At 38.0% G+C, this 24538-nt stretch overlaps 1 protein-coding gene across 6 annotated transcripts in view; it reads left to right on the forward strand.

The window, feature by feature from the left end:
- Positions 1-24538, forward strand: part of SPEN (spen family transcriptional repressor) — a 92481-nt gene that overhangs the window by 46404 nt on the left and 21539 nt on the right. For 3 of the 6 annotated variants that reach the window (XM_086343854.1, XM_086343850.1, XM_086343852.1), the window contains 3 exons: positions 16242-16402; positions 17940-18140; positions 22570-22721. In XM_086343854.1, the coding sequence (XP_086199980.1) occupies positions 18107-18140; positions 22570-22721 (186 nt within the window). In that variant the 5' untranslated portion in view covers positions 16242-16402; positions 17940-18106. Of the gene's footprint in view, positions 1-16241; positions 16403-17939; positions 18141-22569; positions 22722-24359; positions 24499-24538 lie in introns of those variants that run through there. The other 3 variants (XM_086343851.1, XM_086343853.1, XM_086343855.1) reach the window with 2 other exon arrangements.

A 24538-nucleotide genomic window follows, 5' to 3' on the forward strand; every position in this document is an offset into this window, starting at 1 on the left:
AAGCAACACAGTCAGACCTCGAGATTACTATACTAAGTGAAGTAAGTCAGAAAGAGAAAGACAGTATCTTTTATCACTTATGTGTAGAATCTAAAAAGATGATATAAGTGAATTTATTTATAAAACAGAAATAGACTCAAAGACATAGAAAACAAACATATAGCTACCAAACGGGGGAGGGATAAATAAAGAGTTTGGGATTAACAAATAAATACTACTGTATATAAAATAGATAAACGGTAAGGACCTACTGTATAGCACAGGGAACTATATTCAATATCTTGTAATAACCTACAGGGGAAAAGAATCTGAAAAAGAGAATATAAATAACTGAATTATTTTGCTGTCCACCTAAAACTAACAAACATTGTAAATCAATTATACTTCAATTAGGAAAAAACAGATAAATGTTGAAAGAAAAGGAGACAAAACTTCTATTGTCGGTTTCACTATTTAAGTTAATCATCATATTTTTAAAATCAGATCTTTTCCCATTAGAAGTCTTTGTGGTTTCTAATGATAGAAGAAATATGTGGACCAAAACAAAATTGACATTAAAATATTGGTTCCATAATTTAAAAATGCATTTTCACTCATTAATATATTAACACGGTCTTTCTCAATAAGTATCCTAAATACCAAGAATTTAACTTTTCATTGACTTTTGGTCTAAAGAGTTTAATTTATAATTTATATAGTCAAGACCTAAAATGCTTTCCCTATTTCTTTCCAGATAGTTGTGGGAATCACCAGTTAGAGCTGACTCATTTCTCTGAAATTATTTCTGGGGCACCTTTACTTTGATGAGCCAGGTTGTGGGGCCTCGATTCAGCAGAGCCTTATATAAGCCAGGTTGTGGGGCCTCGATTCAGCAGAGCCTTACTGACAAAACCCAGCACGTAGCTTGTTACATTGACTGGTTTGGAATCTCTCCATTTGTTTCTAAGGAACAAAGAGAAGTACAGTTCATTTTGTATTTTACTTCTTAGGTTTTGTGTGTCTGTGTTCAGTTCATTCGCTCACTGTGTCTGACTTTTTGCCACCCCATGGACTGCAGCATGCCAGGCTTCCCTGTCCATCACCAATTCCTAGAGCTTGCTCAAACTCATGTCCATTGAGTTGGTGAGGCCATCCAACCATCTCGTCCTCTGTCCCCTTCTTCTTTCAGTCTTGCCCAGCATCAGGGTCTTTTCCAATGAGTCGGCTCTTTGTATCAGGTGGTCAAAGTATTGGAGCTTCAGCTTCAGCATCAGTCCTTCCAATGAATATTCATATTCAGGACTGATTTCCTTTAGGATTAACTGATTTGATCTTGCATTCCAAGGGACTCTCAAGAGTCTTCTCCAACACCACGGTTCAAACCATCAATTCTTCAGCGCTCAGCTTACTTTATGGTCCAGTTCTCACATCCATACATGACTACTGGAAAAACCACCCCTTTGACTGGACGGACCTTTGTTGGCAAAGTAATGTCTCTGTTTATTTAATATGCTGTCTAGATTGGTCATAGCTTTTCTTCTAAGGAGCAAGCGTCTTTTAATTTCATGACTGCAGTCACCATCTGCAGTGATTTTGGAGCCCCCCAAAATAAAATCTCTCACTGTTTCCATTGTTTCCACATCTGTTTGCCATGAAGTGATGGGACTGGATGCCATGAACTTCATTTTTTGAATGTTGAGTTTTAAGCCAACTTTTTCACTCTCCACTTTCACCTTCATCAAGAGGCTCTTTAGTTCCTCTTTGCTTTCTGCCATAAGGAGGTGTCATCTGCATATCTGAGGTTACTGATATTTCTCCTAGCAATCTTTATTCCAGCTTGTGCTTCTTCTAACCCAGCATTTCTCATGATGTACTCTGCATATAAGTTAAATAAGCAGGGTGACAATATACACCCTTGATGTGCTCCTTTCCCAATTCTGAACCAGTCCCTTGTTCCTTGTCTGGTTCTAACTGTTGCTTCTTGACCTGCATACAGATTTCTTAGGAGGCAGGTCAGGTGGCCCAGTGTATGTATATAGATAACATGAAATTTACCATTTTAACCATATAAGTATACACTTTAGTGACATTAGTACATTACCTTGTTGTGCAGCAATCACCACTGCTCATCTCCAGAACCCTTTCATCTTTCCGTTATACAAGAACTCTTCATTCTCTTCTTCCCCAGCCCCAGGCAGTGCCATCATTCCTTCTGTCTTTATAAATTTGACTGCTTGTTACTTCATAAAAATTGAGCCATACAATATTCACCCTTTGGTAAATAGCTTATATCATTTAGCATAATATCCTCAGAGTTCATCCAAGTTTTCGCATATGCCTGAATTTTCTTCCCTTTTAAGGCTCAATAAAATTCCATTGTATATTGATACCACATTTTGTTTATACAGTTGTCTGTCTCTGTACCCTTGGGTTACTTCTACTTTTTGGCTATGTGAAGATGAATGTGGGTGAACAAATATCTGTTTGACTCCTGCTTTCAGTTCTTTTGGTTATATATCCAGAAGTGGAATTGCTGAATGGTTGTGGCAATTGTAATTTTTTAAGGAACTACCATACTATTTTCCACAGTGTCTATACCATTTCCTTTCCACCAGCAATGTGCAGGAGTTCTGGTTTCATTCCATCCCAGCCAACATAGTTATATTCTATTTTTGTATAATTGGCATTCTAATGAGTATGATGGAGAAGGAAATGGCAACCCACTCCAGTATTCTTGCCTAGAGAATCCTGTGGACGGAGGAGCCTGGTAGGCTGCTGTCCATAGGGTTGCACAGAGTTGGACATGACTGAAGTGACTTTTCATGCATGCATGCATTGGAGAAGGATATGTCAACCCACTCCAGTATTCTTGTCTGGAGAATCCCAGGGACAGAGGAGCCTGGTGGGCTGCTGTCTATGGGGTCGCAGAGAGTTGGACACGACTGAAGCGACTTAGCAGCAGCAGCAGCAATGAGTATGAAATGGTATCTTGTTTTGATTTGAATTTCTCTAACAGTCATGTTCAGCATGTTTTCATGTGCACCTTGGCCATTTGTATCCTCCTTGGAGAAATGTCTGTTCAAGTTTAAAGATACTCATTTTTGCATCTGATGGGTTGTTTTTTTGCTGTTGAATTATATTGTCATTCTTAAAGGCAGTCTTTAAAATGTCTTAAAGTTATAAGGCAAAATACCCCCTTAAGTTCTTTATGCAGAATAGAAGTTTTATTCATTTCTCTGACCATGGTACTTTGGTGAGAAAAATATCTAGTTGTGATACTGAACTATCATCTTAAATCTCTAGGTTGAGGGTAAAGAAAGCTGTTGAGTTGAGGAACAATTTTAACGTGAATTGGAGTAGTTACCATTGACGTGAACCTGATAGAGTCGGAGTAGCTGTGCTGTGTTTTTCACCCATATATTTCACCATTTATTCAAAAACTATAAAACAGTGTTGTCTGCAAGTACTTTGATCCTGCTATTGACATGGCAAAGCACATATTATAAAAAGCTGTGTGTGGTTTCCCTTTCTGTCATGTTTTCCAAAATCAAATGACATCAGAACATTTTTGATCCTAGCTTCCTCTCAGTCGAATCTATAAAAGTTGACCTTTTTTTTTTTCCTGTAAGTTTTGGTGTTATTCAGAGATTTTTATGAAGTGATAAATACATAATTTTAAAATATTTATTCATTAATTTGGCTGCATCAAGTCTTAGTTGCAGCACATGAGGTCTTCGCTGGGGTGCACAAACTCTCTAGTTGTGGCTCTCAGCTCGGTAGTTGCAGCTCCTGGGCTCCAGAGTACTGCTGCTGCTGCTAAGTCGCTTCAGTCGTGTCCGACTCTGTGCGACCCCAGAGACGGCAGCCCACCAGGCTCCCCCGTCCCTTGGATTCTCCAGGCAAGAACGCTGGAGTGGGTTGCCGTTTCCTTCTCCAATGCAGGAAAGTGAAAAGTAAAAGTGAAGTCGCTCAGTCGTGTCCGACTCCTAGTGACCCCATGGACTGCAGCCTACCAGGCTCCTCCGTCCATGGGATTTTCCAGGCAAGAGTACTGGAGTGGTTTGCCATTTCCTTCTCCAAGAGTACTAGGGCTTCAATATTTGTGGCAGGCACTCAGGCTCTCTAGTTGTGGCATGTAGGTTTTGGAGTGCATGGATACATGCACTCCTATGAACACAACTACAACTCAGTAGTTGTGGCACAGCGGCTTTAGTTGCTTTGTGGCACATGGGATTTTCCCGGACCTGGGATTGAACCCGCATCTCCTGCATTGCAAGGCAGATTCTTAAGCACCAGACCACCAGAGAAGTCCCTGAAGTGATATATTAGTAATAAGGAAGAGTAGTGACTTTAAGGACCCCACATTTGAATTGCAGCTTAAAATTAGCACATTGGATTTGCAAACGAAAGGAAAGCAGTCAAGGAAATAATGTAGGCTGGATTTTCTCAACCTTGGTACTATTCATATTTGAGGCCAGATAATTCTTTGTTGTGGGGACTGTCTTATGCATTGTAGGATATTAGTAGTATCCCTGGCCTCTGCTCACTAAGTGGCAGTAAGCTTCATCCCTACCCACAATTGTGACAACCAAAAATGTCCCTTGGGGGACAAAATTGTCCCAGCTGAGAGCCGCTGATGTAGGTCTTCACAGTTACAAGATTTTTGAATGAAATAGAATAATGCATCCAAAGACTCTGGACTTTGTTAGATATTTAAAGCATTGTATTGTGTGTTATAGTTGTGATTTTTCTTTCATCACATTCCCTGGTGGCTCAGACGATAAAGCATCTGTCTACAATGCAGAAGACCTGGGTTCGATCCCTGGGTGGGGAAGATCTCCTGGAGAAGGAAATGGCAACCCACTCCAGTATTCTTGTCTGGAAAATCCCATGGACAGAGGAGCCCGGTAGGCTACAGTCCATGGGGTCGCAAAGAGTTGGACACAACCAAGTGACTTCATGTTCACTTACACTTTTCTTTCATCCCAGAAAATGTCTGTTTAAAAAATCTTCTACAAAGTTGTAGATGACGGGATCCATGAAGTGTTTTTGTTTTTACAGTTACCAGTGATTTTTCAGTCAGGTTAATAATATGTGTCGAAGTCCTAGAATCTTGGCTTAGAACAGCCATTGTTTTTCTTCAATAACTAATGAAACATTAAAGAAGAAAGACATACTTTGCAGTTTCCAACAAAGTCATATTTTATCAGAAATTTTCATTTCAGTCTTAGATACTGAATGTAGGTAATTACCTTCATTTTATTGAGCTTGGTGTACTTTCTTAGGCATCAATTTCAGTTGCTTGCATAATTCAAGTCAATAATTTCTTGGAGGCACACATCCATTATACATTGGGCACCATGGCTAGACTCTGTTTACAAAGATGAATCCAGTCTTAGACTTTTAAGAGTCCAGTAAATGAGTGGTTATAATACTGAGTGAAGAGGTTTGAGACAGACATTGTAGTAAAAGAGGTTTAGAAATACACAACTAAGAAACTAACGAATGCTTATGGGGTGGGGTGAGGTTGTCAAGAACAGCTGCAGAGCAGGAGGTTAACTTTGGATCTCACTAATCCTTGAAGGCCAATCAGGGAAGTACAGAAAGGTGTCCTCAGAAGGAGCAGGTATGCACAAGAGCGCTCATACTGCTGTGTGCAGGCAGAGTGCTAAGCAGTCATCACTAACTCATTAAATCCTCACCACAGCCTCTCATACGTGGTAGGCATTATGACCATTTACATGCAATAAAATGAAAGATTAGAGAGGAAGTAATTTAACTAAGGACTTACATCTGATAAGAAAAAAGGGAGGTACCCATGATTAGAACCTGGTATACTCTTTTGTTTTTTGTTTTGGCTGCACTGTGAGGCGTGTGGGATTTTATTTCCCCACCAGGGACAGAACCTGTGGAAGCGCAGGGTCCTAACCACTGGATCATCAGCGAAGTCCCTAAACTGGTGTACTGTTACGTGGGTAGATCATTGTTGTTATTTAATCGCATAGTTAGATGTATCTGACTCTTTTGTGACGCTATGGGCTGTAGCCCACCAAGCTCCTCTGTCCATGGGATAGATCATTAGTGGGTGGGATACAGTGTGACAAGAGAGTGAGAATGAGCAACTAGGCAGTTAGTTTGGGGCCAAGTTGTAAAGGGTCCCCTCTCCCATGTTGAACAATATGGAGATGTCAGAGCTGGAAGATTTGGAGGGAGGTGGAGAGTCAGAATCCTAGAGTTAGCAGGACCTTTGAAGGGCTCATAACCCACTAGGGAAATTAAAGTTTAGAGAGGCAAAATGACGTACCTTGCCAGACTGAACAGTTGAGTATTTCCTTCCTGATTTTCTTATAAAACCAAAAAACCACAGACTTAATTCGGCAATTCAGGTTGTATCAGAAGTGGTGGAGTGTAAAATGGAATTAGGATCACATCAGACCATCCACTGAGCTAGTGGGGTTTTTGTTTTTAGTCTTGTTTAAACTTTCTGGTGGGCTCAGGACCCTTTTATTTTTTTTTAATTACTGAGCTTTTGTTTATTTTGTACTGTCTCTTGACATTTTGCCATATTAGAAATTTAAACTTTAATTTGAAATTTTATTGATTTCATTTGTCATAACTTTTTTCTTTCCTTTTAAATTTTAATAGTTTATTTGAGCAAAAATCTAACTGAATTGGGCACTGCCAAACTGGAAGTGGTTAGGAGTGCTCCATCAACAGGAGCTGGAGTGAAAGATTTTTATGGAGAAAAGCAAAGCAGAAAAATTATTTGATCAGTTATAGCTTTAGTATTTGCCTTATTTGGAAAAGCCTGACTGGCTGTTGGTTCTTGGTTATCCTTAGGTTTGATTTCCTAATCTTGAGGCGTTTGCAGGCTTAGGTTTGGTTTACTTATGTAAGGCTGTAAATTATTAGAGCCACCTCAGTCTAATGGTCTCCTTGCTTAATTAACACCCTCCCCCACTTTTGGCCCTCTTCTCATATAGGAGAGTTTAACCAAAAATTTGGTGTAAGCACCACTCTTGGTCACCATCAGGTTGTTGTTTTTGTCTGGGTGTGAAACTCATAGGTTATGAGTCTGGTCTGTGAAAGAATTGTTTTTGCTGTTCATCTTATTTGTATTGCTGATGACTACAAACATGAATTTAAGACCCTTGAGAGATTACAGCCCACCAGGGAGAGTATAATGATGACTGTCAGTTGGATAATACCAAGAGACTAGAATGCTCCTTAAGGCTCCCTGGGAACCAGCCAAGTTGGTATCTAATAAAGCAAAGAATGTACCCAAAGGGGCATTAACCTGTCTTAAGTCAAGTGGCTTCTTTGTTAATTTCCTGTGTTTCCTCCAGGATCAGAGGGATTGATCCAGGTATAGCAGGAGGTATTTGCTGTGGCATAAACTTATGGCTTGTTTTGCCAGTAATTGAAAGCAATTCTGTTATCCAAACCACCTTAGCAAGAAATTCTAGGGACTTTTGTTGTGCGACTATGGCCTTAGTGGTAGATTTAGTGGCAATTGCCAGAGTTAAGGACATTGTGTTCCTGTGCTTTAAGGACCATTGTCTCCCTGTGCATAAAAAGCTAGTGGTGCAAAGACAAACCGAATAGTTTCATATTGGAGACAAAGATCTTCATCCATGATCTTGGGAGAGCCATCTACCTCAACTTCTCTGCTTCTGGGGAGGAAGCTCCATAGTCAGTTTTAATTTTAGCTCTATAGCTGGGTGACATAACTATCTTTTAAAAGAAAAAAGAGTGCGATGAGTGGCATCTCAGCAGATAGCTAGATTCTTATAACTACTTCTGTATTCAAATTGTGATTATAATGTTTTTATATGGAAAAGTGTGAACTATATGAAGAAAATGTGGCCTCACACAGATACATAATTGAAATAGGGAGGACCTCAGACACCCTCAAAAGGGCCTTGGAGATCCCCACAGGTCCTCACACCACATTTAGAGAACTGCTGCACTAAAAAGATAAGATTGTCTTGAAAATTTGGACTTGTGAAAAACTGAACCTAAAGGGATTATTAGCTGGTATGATGATATGTTCTGTTTAAGAAATTAGATCATTTTACCCTTTCACTTTATGGAAGCCCCAGAGACAGCAGGTACATTTTGAATTGCCCAGGCCTGATGGAAAATCTGCACTTGGCATCTTTTATCTTAAGCTTATATATTGACTGTATATAGAGAAAAAATTGTTAGTTGCGTGATAGAAGAGAAGAGAGATTGTTGGAAAGTTGTCGCTTGAGATTATGTCTGCTTTTAACAAATCAGCCTTCTTAACTGTTCTAACTGCCGAGTTTTTTAGTCACTTTCCTGGTTCCTTTAAAAAAAAATCCACTTAGGCCATACTTTTGTTTCTCAATTTGGTGAAATGCTTTTAATATTCCAGCTTAAAAAAAAACAGCATAGATGCGTATTTATCATAATCGAATGTTTACAAATACGTGTGTGTGTGTGACTGGATGTTTGTTACTCTTGTGTGTGAACAAATTTATCCCCGAGTCATCTTATAAATGGGCTTCCCAGGTGCCTCAATGGTAGAAGAATCTGCTTGCACTATAGGTGATGCAGGAGACTAGGGTTTGATACCTGGGTCAGAAAGATCCTCTGTAGGAGGACATGACAATCCACTCCAGTATTCTTGCTTGGAAAATTCCATGGACAGAGAAGCCTGGAAGACTACGGTTCATGGGATCGCAAAGAGTTGAACACACTGAGTGACTGAGCACATCTTATAAATAGACATATGCAGTATCTTGACATTTTCAGTGTTAAGAGTCAAATGCTCACTGTAGTTCTGTGTTTAAAATGGCTGTGAAAACAGTAACGGTTACTTATTTGACAACATAATTTGGTTTAAGAGAATCCTGGCATCCCATATTCTGTTTGCTTATCAAGAATTACTGTGTAACCAATCACTTGTATTTCTCCACTATGGAAAATTTCGATCAGATCCACTTCTTAGTTTTCTGAATAATTTTTCTTTCCGGGGAGGAGGGAGGGCTGTGTCACGTGACCTCCAAGACCTTAGTTCCTCGACCAAGGATAAACCCTGGGCCCACAGCAGTGAAAGTGCAGAATCCTAACCACTGGATCAGAAGGGAATTCCCCTTAGTAATCGTAATTTAAAAATTTTAAGCACATAACAAGAAATAATTCAGCCTTAATTGTCTTATGTGCTTAGGAAAAGTGTAACTAGATTTCTTTTAAATTGTAATTCTTTCAGGTTCTTTACCATTTAGAATTTTTAAGTGGTGTTGAAAATATAATACTGATCCGGTCAGGTAAATTTTTATTTGTAGTTTTTTTATCAAAGTGAAGTTGACTTACAATGTTGTGTTAGTTTCAGGTGTACAGCAATGTGATTCAGTTAAACATCAGTCAGTTCAGTAGCTCATTCGTGTCTGACTCTTTGTGACCCCATGGACTGCAGCATGTCTAGGTTTGTCATAGCTTTTCTTCCAAGGAGCAAGCATCTTTTAATTTCATGGCTGTAGTCACCATCTGCAGTGATTTTGGAACCCAAGAAAATAAAATCTCTGTTACCTTTTTTTTGTTTTTCAGATTCTTTCTCCTTAGGTATGCTCAGTTGCTCAGTCATGTCTGACTCGTTGTGATCCCATGGACTGGGGCCCACCAGTCTCCTCTGTGGGATTTCCCAGGCAAGAATACTGGAGTGAGTTTCTATTTCCTTCTCCAGGAGATCTTCCTTATTCAGGGATTGAACCTATGTCTCTTGTGTTTTCTGCATTACAAAGGGATATTTTACCCACAGAGCCATCATTGGAAGGCTTATAGGGTTATTACAAAATACTGGGGATAGTTCCCTGTGTTATATAGCAGTTGGTTATCGACTTTATATATAGTAGTGTGTATATATATTAATCCCAAACTCTTAATTTACCCTCCCTCCCACATTCTTTTTTATGGCTGAGTAACATCCCATTGTATACATACACCATATCTTATCCATTCATCTGTTGATGGACACTTAAGTTGCTTCCATATCTTGGCTTTTATAAATAATGCTTCAGTGAACATTAAGGTGCAGCATGAATCTTTTCAAATTATGGGGTTTTAAAAAATATTTATTTAGTTGGCTACATTGGATCTTAGTTGTACACCAGAGCTTCACTGTGGCACATGGGCTTCTCTCATTGTGGCCTGTGGGCTTCTCTCTAGAAGAAGTCTAGCTGATACCCAGACTCTAGAGCACATGGGCTCTCTGGTTGTGGCAAGTGGGATCTTAGTTCCCCGACCAAGGATCGAACCCACATCCGCTGCATTGGAAGGTGGATTCTGAACCCTGGGATCACCAGGGAAGTCCCCAGGTGTGTTTTTTCCTAGATATATTCCCAGGAGAGGGATTGCAGAATCATATGGTAGCTCTGTTTTTTAGTTTTTTATGGAACCTCCCAGTGTTCTCTGTAGTGGCTGCACCAATTTAAATACATTTCCAACAGTGTAGGAGGGTTCCTTTTTCTCCACACCCTCTCCAGCATTTATTATTTGTAGACTTTTTGATGAAATATTCTGATCAGTGTGAAGTGATACCTCATTGTAGTTTTGATTTGCATTTCTCTAATAATTAGCGATGTTGGACATCTTTTTGTGTTTCTCTTGTGGCCCAGTAAATTTAAAGCCCACTTTCTTAAAGCTATTAGTTGATGCATCTTCATTACCAATACTTTAGACAATTTAGATTGGAAAGCTTCCTATTAACTATTCTTGGCTCTTAAGAAACAACTGAAATAACTATACAGGCTTCCCTGTATAGTGTGGCTCAGCAGTACAGAATCCCCCTGAATGCAGGAGATGCAGGTTTGATCCCTGGGTCAGGAAGATCCCCTGGAGGAGTAAATGGCAACCCACTCCAGTATTCTTGCCTGGGAAATCCCATGGACTGAGGAGCCAGGTGGTCTACAGTCCAAGAGTCCGATACAACTGAGCAACTGAGCACAAAATACTATGCATCGTAAATTTTGATGAACTCTTGTGATTTTTCAGTTTTAACAAGATTCTGAAAATAAGAATTTTTAAAAGTTAAAATTGACACAAAAATTCTGAGCATTTGGTTTTTATTTCAGTTTATAGGGCTGAAAAGTATTTGGGAACCTGCTTTGATTCAAGATCTTGAAATCCACACTACATTTAACAGATTACACTGGAAATATACATTGCAGTTTTGGGTTAGCATAATAAAATCCAAACTCAAAAGTTATATTATCATTTCATAATTTATTTAAAAACCTTTCCTTCTTTTTAGTTATAACTCCAAATTGATCAGCAGATATTTCTGCCAGTTAAATTTTATATCTTGTTTCAGAATTGGTGTGATAGCAGGAAATTAAACAAAAATGTGATGACATTTCTATCATTGTTTTATGCCTTCAAATCATAATCATTGATTCCTCTGCATTTTTATAACATAAACTTAAACAGAACTCTGTTGGGACATTATTTTGGTACCCAAAAATTCTGCTTCTGGCCATATTTGTTTACATCTTTCCCTACTATTGCTAAGGAATTTTGGTGTATATAATGGTAGTATTGATAGTAAAGTGTTTTCCTTAATGGTGATTTTATGGTTCCTTGAAATTAAATTGATAAGTCATATACATATTTTATATTGTAGTCATCTGGTGGCCTTATGAATAATCTTGTATTGCTTGGAGTATGTAATACATGTAACAACCATTTTTTTTCCTTCTGTGCTAAAAACAGATTAATTTTGTTAACCCTTGATTTGAATGGGGCTTCCCAGGTAGCAGTAGTAGTAATGAATTCACCTGCCAGTGCAGGAGATGCAAGAGACTTGGGTTCAATCCTGGTCAGGAAGATTCCCTTGGAGAAGGGGATGGCAACCCACTCCAGTAATCTTGCCTGGAAAATTTCATGGACAGAGGGGCCTGGCGGGCTACAGTCCATGGAGTTGCAAATAGTCGGATACAACTGAGCACGCATGGGTTAATTTGAATGAGAACAGTGTCCTATTTCGGAGAAGGCAATGGCACCCCACTCCAGTACTCTTGCCCTAAAATCCCATGGATGGAGGAGCCTGGTAGGCTGCAGTCCATGGGGTCGCTAAGAGTCAGACACGACTGAGCGACTTCACTTTCACTTTTCACTTTCATGCACTGGAGAAGGAAATGGCAACCCACTCCAGTGTTCTTGCCTGGAGAATCCCAGGGATGGGGGAGCCTGGTGGGCTGCCGTCTATAGGGTTGCACAGAGTCGGACATGACTGAAGTGACTTAGCAGCAGCAGCAGTGTCCTATTTGGGCTTCCTAGTAGCTCAGCTGGTAAAGAATCCACCTGCAATGCAGGATACTCTGTTTCAGTTCCTGGGTTGGGAAGATCCCTTGGAGGAGGGACAGGCTACCCACTCCAGTCTTCTTGGGCTTCCCTGATGGCTCAGATGGTGAAGAATCTGCCTGCAATGCGGGAGACTCCCATTTGATTCCTGGGTCAGGAAGATCCCCTGGAGGAGGGCGTGGCAACCCACTCGAATATTCTTGCCTGGAGAATCCTCATGGACAAAGGACCCTGGTGGGCTACAGTCCATGGGGTGTCAAAGAGTCAGACACGACTGAGTAAGCTCAGCACAGCACAGTGTCCTGTTCAGTTTGTTGACATTGTTGAGCTGCTCAGTTGTGTCCAACTCTTTGTGACCCCGTAGACTGCAGCATGCCAGGCTTCCCTGTCCTTCACTGTCTCCTTGAGTTTGCTCAAACTCGTGTCCATTGAGTTGATGATGTCATCCAACCATTTCATCTTATTCACTTGGTAATTGTAACACTACTTTTACTTTATAACTTAGAAAAAAATTATTTTTATTGATGGGAAAACTGAAGCCCAGTCATTTCTAGGAGGCCTGGTAGTGATGACTTGTGATTCTGTCTTGAGGCTTTTATCCATAGTAGTTTGTATTTTGTAACTCACATATCTCCTTTTGGCTGTTACTGGCATAGGTTTATTTCTTTATGTTTTAAACTGTAGAAAACTCTGATAACTTCATAAAATTTTTAATATTTTGCCTTATTATGTGAGAACTAAATAAAAATGCTGTGTAAGTTGTATTTTCTTAGTATATTCCACCCCCCGGCCCCAACCTGAGGTATTAGAAAAGCAGTAGCAAGTTGGTCTCAGTTCTTGGAGTTGAACTTACTCATCTGACTGGTTTAGAGTTTGTTGTGGATGTGAGAGCTCTAGTCTAAGTGCAAATGACAAAAACTATTGAATTTTTCTTTTAGGGAGTGTGCCTAAGGTGGATTTACCACCTGTGCCCCACCCCCAACCCCCATCCTGAGTTGTTTGCTTAAAGGATTAAGTCTTCCACTATAAGGAGCTGAGAGTATGAAGCAAAATTTCAGAACCCTGTAAATAACAGAACCTGTATATAGCTTTTTATTTTTAGTGTATTTGGAAATGCTATAAAAGAACTTAAAACCATAGCAGTCTTGCTCATGGAGTACTGAAATGATAATTTACTATTTCTCACATGGTTCTTGGGCATTATAAACATGTTATAATGTCTGTCTCTTATTCTGACCATGTTACCGTGTTGGTTATGTTTTCTTCTTGTCTTTCTTTTTTCCCAGAATTTATTTTTAGTTGGAGGGTAATTGCTTTACAGTTTGTGTTGGTTTCTACCATACATCAACATGCATCAGCCATAGGTACATGCACATCCCCTCCCTCCTGAGCGTCCCCCACCCCATCTCACCCCTCTAGGTTGTCACAGAGGAGCAGATGTGAGCTCCCTGTGTCATAAAGCACATTTCCACCGGCTATCTGATTTTACAGATGGCAGTGTATATGTTTCAGTGCTACTCGTTCAATTTGTCCCACCCTCTCCTTGTCCCTGTGTCTACAAGTCCATCCCCCATGTCTCTATTACTGCCCTGCAGATATGTTTATCAGTACTATCTTTCTAGATTACATATATATGCGTTAATATATGATACTTGTTTTTCACTTTCTGACTGACTTCACTCTGTATAATAGGCTGTAGGTTCATCCACCTTATTAGAACTGAGTCAGAGGAGTTCCTTTTAATGGCTGAGTAATATTCCGTTGTGTACATGTACCACAGTTTCTTTATCCGTTCATCTGTTGATGGACATCTATGTTGCTTCCATGTCCTAGCTATTGTATATAGTGCTATGATGACTATTGGGGTACATGTGTCTTTTTCAATTATCATTTTCTCCGGGTATATATCCAGTAGAGGAGTATTTGGATCATATGGTAGTTTTATTCCTAGTTTTTAAAGTAATCTCCATACTGTTCTCCATAGTGGCTATATCAATTTGCATTCCCACCAACAGTGCAATAGGGTTCGCTTTTCTCCACACCCTCTCCAGCATTTATTGTTTGTAGATTTTTTGATGGTGGCCTCTGACCAGTAGAGTGGTACCTCATTGTAGTTTTGGTTTGCATTTCTCTAATAATGAGAAATATTGAGCATCTTTTCATGTGCCTGTTTTTTGTTGGGGTTGTTTGTTTTTCTGGTATTGGGCTAGATGAGCTGTTTGTATATTCTGGAGGTTAATCCTTTGTCAGTTGTTTCATTTGCAATTATTTTCGCCCATTCTGAGGTGAAATGTCTTTTCATTTTGTTTATTGTTTCGTTTGCTGTGTGAAAGCTTTTGAGTCTAATCAGGTCCATTTGTTTATTTTTGTTTTTATTTCCTTTACTCTAGGAGGTGGGTCAAAGGGGATATTGCTGTGATGTATGCCAAAGAGTATATTGCCTATGTTTTCCTCTAAGAGTTTTATACTTTCTGGCCATACATTTAAGTCCTTAATCCATTTTGAGTTTATTTTTATGTATGGTGCTCAGAAATGTTCTAGTTTCATTCTTTTGCATGTAGCTATCCAGTTTTCCCAGTACCACTTATTGAAGAAGCGATCTTTTCTCCATTGTATATTCATGCCTCCTTTGTCAAAGATAAGGTGGCCATAGGTGCGTGGATTTATCTCTGGGCTTTCTGTCTTGTTCCACTGGTCTATATTTCTGTTTTTGTGCCAGCACCATACTGTCTTGATGACTGTAGCTTTGTAGTATAGTTTGAAGTCAGGAAGGTTGATTCCTCCAGCTCCATTTTTCTTTCTCAAGATTGCTTTGACAAAACACAAATTGTCTTTTGTGTTTCCATACAAACTGAAATTTTTTGTTCTGTGAAAAATATCCACTAGTATTTTGATAGGGATTGAATTGGATCTGTAGATTGCTTTGGGTAGTATAGTCATTTTCACAGTATTGATTCTTTCAGTCCAAGAACATGGTATGTCTCTCCATCCATTTGTGTAATCTTTGATTTCTTTCATGAGTTTTATAGTTTTTTCCATACAGGTCTTTTGTCTCTTTAGGTAGGTTTATTCATAGATATTTTATTCTTTTTGTTGCAATGAAGATCTCCTTTTCTTTCAACTGTGATTGTCTTACACTTCAAGGTTTGCATTAAACTGAAGAGAAAAATTAAATTTCATTGACTCACATTTCCCACATTATTCACAGAGAAAAGAGCCTAACTGACAAGACTCTAGTGATTTGTATAATGTTTCTTTATTAATCCTTCAAAAATTTAAACCTGGGAAATTACTTTGAATGTCTGTTTTTCCCTAAAAGTTAATATCTATGAGGTGGTGGTAATAGTAGTAGTAACAATAATAGTAACAGCGTTGCCACTTCATTTATTTCTTGCCAGTCATATTCTGAACTCTAAACCTGTGTGTTTTTTTTGTTTCTTAACCTTGTGAGACAGGTACTATTATTATTATTCCCATTTTTACAGATGTAGAAACTAAGGCTTAGCAAGAGGTTAAGTGACTTGTCCAAGGATACATGCTGTATGTCTGAGTTAGGATTTAAATAGACATCTCTGAATCCAAAACTCATATATCCACTATTTTATTAACATTACCCTTAAGTCATATGTGTTTACTAGTCTTGTTTTATTTGGAAAAAATTGTTCAGATTTTGCACAGAACAAAGCATTTGTCTTTCGGTGGCCTGTGGTGGTAAAAGATTGTTACTTTTACTTCCACATTCTTAGGCCAGTGAGTGCTGTCTTCTGCCATCTCTGAAGTAAGAGTATGAAATAGATGTGGAGAAAGTAGGGTATCCAGAAAACCCAGACCTGAAATTTAGACCTTTTGATGATTGCCACTTGTTGACTGTAAGAAGTCTTATATGTGATTCTCTGTTGGTTTTTTCACTTGTTTGTTTTTTCCTTTGCCATCTGTAGCACTGATTCCAGCAGTAGTTCAAGTGATGACTCTCCAGCCCGATCGGTTCAATCTGCAGCAGTCCCAGCACCCACTTCCCAGTTGCTTTCGTCTCTGGACAAAGATGAGCCCCGTAAAAGTTTTGGGATCAAGGTTCAGAATCTTCCAGTGCGCTCTACAGGTAAAATTTTGTATTACTGTACTTTCCTCTCTGCTGTTTTTGGGGAATGAGAGAGCAACTTATGTTTTCTACATTGTATAGATTTTGTTTAAATCTCTCTCTCTCTTATTCTGACTGTGTTGGTAGTATTTTCTATTTGTCTTTCAGCTTTGACTCCTTTTTCTTTTTGTGGTTCATTGATATTTAATGCCATGTAATAAAAAGCAAGTGATTATAATTTATATAATTTCTAGGTTGTTACATATATAAGATTGCATGTTACTTGTACCTAATTATATATACATATATACACATTATTATGCATATTATATGCATTTACACACATGAAGATTGTATGGTGTGTGTTATATAAAGAAAGCATGGTTCATTTTGAATAAAAATGCTTTCTGGATTAAATATTTTTATATTAGGAAAAATTTGGTAGAATGAAATTATAGAAACACTATTTTGAGTTAGATTTACAGTGGTCTGGAGTCCTATGAAGTAACTTGGGCATAATAAAATTATGCTAGGAAACCCATTTCAATATGTTAACATTTTAAATGAAGAAAGTCATGAATAATGACTGTATGTAGTTAAAAGCTCTATTGTAATTTTTATTCCGATTTTTTTTGACATTTGGTTATAATGTATTTTTATTGCTATGTCAGGCATATATTGAGTATGTAAACAACTGTTAGTAGATGGTCAGACCAACAAAGACCTAACTAAGTATGTCTTGCTAAGTGCGTTTCAGTGATTACTTATTTATTAAAATAGCCTGTGAAACCTACATACCAGGTTTATGAATAGAGACTAGTGAGATACAAATGTTGATGAACTTTTGATTTAATTACTTTGTAATTTAGAAATGGACATGGGTTAAAATTGGCTTGTCTTTCTGTACAGTTTTAATTTTTATAATGGAACTAATTAACACAAGACTTCCAGATAGTATAATTCATCTCTAAAAGGCGTTAAAGTTGTTTAGCATGTTATATGCCATTTCCCACAGTTTTATCATCAGCATGATGCATGGAAAACCAGAGATATGACTTTCTTTCTCAAGTCTTTAAAGTTTTCATATGCATATATATGTATGTTTGTGAAGTTTTTATCATGAAAATTTTAAACTCACCCACAGTAGAAGAAATATTCCCTTACACCATACCAGATTTAAAAATCATCAGTGTTTTGCCACACTTGCTTTAACTGTCTCCATCTTTCTTCTTTCCTGTTCTTGTTCCCTTTTTATCCTAAAGTGAATCCCTGGTGTTATATCATTTCACACTATCTTAAAAGATCTGTACATAAGAGTATTTTCCTGAGTAACCATGCTATATCATTCTAGCAGGTAACCAGTAATATCTTTTAAAACCCAGTTTATTTTCAGAATTGTTCAGTAATCTCTAAAATGCATCTTTAGAGTGGTTTAATTTGAAAAAGTAATGTTTTAATGCTAATTAGGTCAAAAGTCAGGTTAAAGACTCAGTAGCTTACATTTTGAGTTGTAACTGTATTAGAAAAATGAGCAACTTGTTTTTGTTTGATGGTTTAGATACAAGCCTTAAAGATGGCCTTTTCCATGAATTTAAGAAATTTGGAAAGGTGACTTCAGTGCAGATACATGGAGCTTCAGAAGAGAGATATGGTCTGGTATTCTTTCGGCAGCAAGAGGACCAAGAAAAAGCGTTGACTGCATCAAAAGGAAAACTTTTCTTTGGCATGCAGATTGAAGTAACAGCATGGATAGGGCCGGGTAAGAGACAGAGACAGCTCTCTTAACACACTTTCAGTGTCTTCTGTTTTAAAGAGCTGTTTATTAAGTTGTTGCTCAACTTAATAAAATAGATTGTTTTGGTTCAGAAGGCGTGAAGATTGTTTTTGTAAAAGGCAGTTTAGGCCCTTGTTGAATCCCACCTCCCCCAAAGGATTGAATTGATTGAGATAAGGTGGTAGTTCCTAGGAGAATGACAACAGAATTAGAAAACAGACTACATCAATTTGAGGGACTAGTTAGACCAGTTTTGTTTCCATTATGCTCTGCACAAATTGGTCCTGTTATTCCAGTTTCCATGACCTTGAAAGATAATGACAGATGGAGTGTATGCAGCCCATGGAAAATTTCAAGGGGACGTTATATTGCTCGAACCTACCTGTAAGACTTGTCTATTCTAAAGCAGGAAGTCTTGTCAGACGTGACGTGGGTCAGTGTTCTTCCTGTTTCAGAACCACCTGCAGTGCTTGTTTATAATGCAAATCTTTGATCCTACCCTCGCTTACTGGTTTAGAATTTGCATGCTCAAGTTTTTAAAACCCCTGATTTACTTGTGAGTAAATCTATAGAGGAATGAGCAGAAATGTTAACTTTATGCATTCGCATAATGTATGCGTGGGACAGTTGAACTTTAAGAGTGAGACTTTGAGTGGAATTTATAGGATAAACATAGCCCATTTTCTTGGAATATTCATTTTATTTGACAACTAAGAGGAAAAAAATAGAATTTCTCTGATAAGAATGTGTGTTATTTGTATATTAAAACAGGCACAGAGTTTTTAGAATGAAGACTATAAAATATGCTTAATTTTGTGGTAAAACACAGGAATTCAAAGGAATATAATCTTTTCAAAGGAATTGTTAATAGAAGTTATTCCTTCCCATTCATTTCCTCCTCTGGAGTTTGAGATGCACTGCCTTAACTTACACTTGGGCTAAGGGCAGTTCAGGAGTTCTTATTTAACACATTTTAAACAGTCAGAACTGACTTTGAGGAATAATATTTAGAATGTTATATAATCTGTACAAGTTTTTAGAGCCATATGTACATATGTAATTTTTAATTAGTGAGGATCTAACTCAGGGGCATTATCAATAAGTGACCTTCTAATCTCCAAGTAGTGGGCTTAGCTTGAGATTTTTAGTGAAAAAAACAAAAAACAAAAAAACATTTGGGGGTCTTTCCTGGAAGCCCAGTGGTTAAAACTTTGTGCTTCCAGTGCAGGGGTCTCAGGTCCCATCCCTGGTCGGGAAACTAAGATCCCACATACTGCACAGCATGACCAGAAGATTAAAAAAAAAAAATCATTTTACCTAATTAGTTAACACCCAGGATGTTAACTGGGCTTTAACCACCAGCCACTGAAGATGTTGAGATGTTTTTTTAAGCTTCCCTGGTGTCTCAGAAGGTTAAAAATCTGCCTGCGATGCAGGAGACCTGGATTTGATCCTGGGTCAGGGAGATCCCCTGGAGAAGGGCATAGCAACCCATTCCAGTATTCTTGCTTGGAAAATCCCTTGGAAAGAGAATCCTGGTGGGCTACAGTCTGTGGGATCACAAGGAGTCAGACAGTACCGAACCACTAACACTTTTACTTTTCTTTCATTGAACATGTAGAGAAGTTGGACTGGTTCAAGCATAGGAAAGTCAAAGGTACTTTTCCCAAATGGGACAGCATTGAAAGACCAGTTGAATGGGTTATTTGAAAGCTGTGTAAGGACATTGGGTTGGAATTAGCTGTTGGATGGTTGTCATAAATGTTTAATATTGAAATGTATGGAGCTGATTGCTTCCTTAGGTCAGAGACCTCTTGGAATTAAAAATATCCAAGTCCAGGAAACCTAACTTTGCCAACAGACCTCTGGTGGCTTCAAACATTGTGCTTTTTTTACTCCTCTGCTGTGCAACATCACAATCCCCTCAACATTTCAGTGATAAGTAGGCAATAAGAGTTAAAACTGGTCATGAAGGCTGAAAGACACACTCTGAAATTTTTACTGAGCTGTTTGGTGGAATTGAAGTCATTGTAGATTTGAATGGTTGCAAATCATGCTTTATCATTCTGATTCTGCCTTTTTTTTTTTTTTTTTGACTGCACTACGAGGCTTGGGAGATCTTAGTTCTCCTGATCAGGGGTTGAATCTGGACCACAGCAGTGAAAGCCTAGAATCCTGACCACTAGGCCACCAGGCCAAGGGAACTCCCCTGATTGCCTTTTAAAGTACAAATCTCAAGATGTGTCTGAATTATTTTTTTCTCCTTTTAAATGAAATATTTCTAAGTATGTACTCTCCTAGATAATTTTAAGAAGACCTTGTTGAGTTTAAAATGAGACATCAGATCAGATCAGTCGCTCAGTCGTGTCCGACTCTTTGCGACCCCATGAATCGCAGCACACCAGGCCTCCCTGTCCATCACCAACTCCCGGAGTTCACTGAGACTCATGTCCATCGAGTCAGTGATGCCATCCAGCCATCTCATCCTCTGTCATCCCCTTCTCTTCCTGCCCCCAATCCCTCCCAGCATCAGAGTCTTTTCCAATGAGTCAACTCTTCACATGAGGTGGCCAAAGTACTGGAGTTTTAGCTTCAGCATCATTCCTTCCAAAGAAATCCCAGGGCTGATCTCCTTCAGAATGGACTGGGTGGATCTCCTTGCAGTCCAAGGGACTCTCAAGAGTTTTCTCCAACACCACAGTTCAAAGCATCAGTTCTTCAGCGCTCAGCCTTCTTCACAGTCCAACTCTCACATCCATACATGACCACAGGAAAAACCATAGCCTTGACTAGACGAACCTTTGTTGGCAAAGTAATGTCTCTGCTTTTGAATATGCTATCTAGGTTGGTCATAACTTTCCTTCCAAGGAGTAAGCGTCTTTTAATTTCATGGCTGCAGTCACCATCTGCAGTGATTCTGGAGCCCAGAAAAATAAAGTCTGACACTGTTTCCACTGTTTCGCCATCTATTTCCCATGAAGTGATGGGACCGGATGCCATGATCTTCGTTTTCTGAATGTTGAGCTTTAAGCCAACTTTTTTACTCTCCACTTTCACTTTCATCAAGAGGCTTTTGAGTTCCTCTTCACTTTCTGCCCATAAGGGTAGTGTCACCCTCTGTGAAATAAGATGAAAATGTAGATAAAGATAGTTGTAATGAGCACTGAACAGTTTCTGGGCCCATCTGACTGAAAGTATATATATACTCTCTGATGATTGGGTGAGATTAAGGTCTGCTACCATTAGAGCTATTAATCTGGAATCAGAAGTGAGATGTATTCTGGCGTAGTTCACCCAGCAGCTCAGAAGTTGAGTCTTTTTAATATCAGTGTTGTTGTTGACATCATCAGTAATGTGGCTGGAGCTAATGAACACTTTGTTTTAGTCAAATTGATTAAATACTAACATTTTTGGGTGGCTTTGTTTTACATTAAAAAAGAGATATCATATAGGCCATATTATGATTGTTATCCAGAAAACGTTGAAAGTCCCTAACTTCTTGTTGTTTAGTCACTCAGTCGTGTCCTACTCTTTGCGACCCCATGGACTGTAGCCCGCCAGGCTCCTCTGTCCATGGAATTTTCCAGGCAAGAATACTGGAGTGAGTTGCCATTTCCTTCTCCAGGGGATCTTCCTGATTCAGGGATCAAACACACATAGAAGAAAGATTCTTTACCATCTGACCCATGAGGAAAGCCCATCCCAAGTTAAATGGAACTTCAGAGAAAGCCTATGATTGAGTTAGACATTGAACCAGGACTTTGATCATAAGAAATAAAAACCTTAAGAGTCATTTAACCTCTTTCTATTTGTCATTGGGTACCATGCAACAGCAAAAGAAGATATTTTATAAGCGTTACTTCAGTCAGTTTTCATACAGTTGCTATTCTTGTATCTAAAAATTGCTGTATTTAGATAATTGGGTATGACAAGCATAATATGCTAAATATTTTACAAAATATTGAAAAGTAAATAAATAGTGAAACTGGACTGTTTTTAGCTGAACTTCATGTTTATTTCAGATTTTAGGATTTTAGTTTTATAGTTCACATTCAGAGCCTACTACATAATTTTGAAACGTACCATTAGGCTTAAATAATTGCCATTTTCCACTGGGGTTTAAAACCTATTTCTGTGATAGTGATTATCTTTTAAAACAAATCAACTGAAATGGAAATTCAGTCTACTTTTCTATTTGAAAGATCAAGGTGTTAACTTTCTCTTAATTTTTTAGACATGTTTCTCTAGCTTCTGTATTCTTCTTTTGCTTTGGAGCTGTTTCTGATAGTATATATGATTTTTCAGATTACATGAGAATTAAGCCCCGCATATCAGAGATTTGATTTCTTAAAGTAGATTTTCCCATGATATATGAGTAAACATTAAAACACTCTCTGCCCCTTCCCACTTACAGAAACGGAAAGTGAAAATGAATTTCGCCCCTTGGATGAAAGGATAGATGAATTTCACCCCAAAGCAACAAGAACCCTTTTTATTGGTAACCTTGAAAAAACCACTACTTACCATGATCTTCGCAACATCTTCCAGCGCTTTGGAGAAATTGTGGTATGTTGTGTTTTTTTTTAACAATGAAAACAATTTTAAATCTTTGTCATAAAACATACAGCATAAGTGCAGCTTATATTTGGAAAAATGTATTTAGATGTTATAATGAATATTTTTCTCATTTGCCCTATGTGTTTTTAACTCCTGCTAAAAGATGATCTGGCAAAACTCATCAGGGACTGCTTTATGTGTGTATGTAAAAATATATAATTGTCTTTATTTACGTATGTATTTTCTTTTCCACTTGTCTTATCTTTGTCCATTGGATGCTGTTTTAATGCCATCTCTAGTCCTGTGGGTTGAAAGGAAAATCTGGAAGAGAAAACATGTCTGTAAGAAAGAAGCAGCAGATTAGTGTATGATTCTTTTTATTACAATGCACGTTAGAAGTACCTTGGGAATTATTGGAATGTGGTTGTCATGCTGGAAGCTCGGTTCTGTTTTGAAGTTTTAATTAGAATCTGTTTAAATTATGCAAGTCATTGTTTGACTTAGAGATAGAAGGATTTTTCTGTTCTCCATGATTTAAAACTTGAGTGAAATTATAGTGAAAGTAGTTTGGTTACAGTTTGTATCCTTAGGTATACTGTTTTGTGTTATGTTTGAAAAAATGGAAAATTACTTCTGTCTTCCTAGACTTTCTCTAGGACTTCACAGCTAATAATTGTGAAGAAAGTAATATATTTGGACTTTGGAGAGAAAAAAAAAAATAGTTTGCGTAGAAACAGCTATTGTACATCTTTTAGGTTTGTGTATATGTGATGTCCATTTGTCTATTCTTACGTATACACTAATGCTCTAAGCAAAAGATTCTTAATATTTTTTAATGGCATAACGTAGTCTTGTGAATAAAATATTATTTGTGCTTGTGGCTAAACAAAACCTCATCTTTAGGGGCTTGAGAGTAGAAATTGAAGTGGTTGGCAGAAGTGAAGAAAAAACAGAGAAGCTATTTAGGGAGCGATACCAACAAAACATTCATCTTTCTTTTCTGATTATTTAACTTCTCTTATTTTTGTGAGGGTACTGTATACTCTTAATTCCAGCTCTACTGCCTACCTGGATGAGTGACTAGATGCTCAGTTACCTATTTGGGCTACAGCTTCTTCTATCTTTAGATCACAGTCTGTTATTTATTTGTTTTTTGGCTTTGCGAGACTATGAATTGATAAAATTTTCAAACATATTTTTATTTGAATGTTTGAAGGAGTATAAAAAGTTGAATTTGGGCATGTGGATATATTTTCATCACCAGGGTTGCTAAAAATGGAATGATTATTATGTTTTAAGAGCTATGCTTGTCAATAAGGTGGACATGTCAGTATTTGAAAACTATTATCTTGTTTGCAGTTGCTCATGATTGTCACTGTTTTAATGACATACAAACCTTGGGAACATGGTCTGCTGCTTATTGATAACAGATTATGCTATAACAGAACCTTTTTAGTAAGTCAGCCCACCATTGTTCTTTGGGAAATTTAAATGGAGCTATCCTGAGTTACTACATTCTATGTAATGATGAAAACAGCTTCCATTTACCATTACTTAGAAAAATTTTGAGTATAAATTATGCTTTTTTTTTTTTAAGGACCCATCAAACAGCTCTTTAAATGCATTACTCATTTTGCTCTGTTTCAGGTTTTGATTATTGGCTTGTGACCCTTAAGGAGGCTTAGATAATCACAATACATAATCTGCAATATATGGCCCAGCTCATTATTGTTTAAGTACAAGTTTTGCCATCCAAGTGTCTGGTTTCTCTGGACCATTTTCATGTGTAAGCCAGGTTTTTTCACTACCTCCTCTAAGTAGGCAGG

The sequence above is a fragment of the Bos grunniens genome, chromosome 16 (assembly GCF_055505025.1).
Source record: "Bos grunniens cultivar Pamir isolate PY7600 chromosome 16, Bosgru_T2T1.0, whole genome shotgun sequence".
Lineage (NCBI taxonomy): Eukaryota > Metazoa > Chordata > Mammalia > Artiodactyla > Bovidae > Bos > Bos grunniens.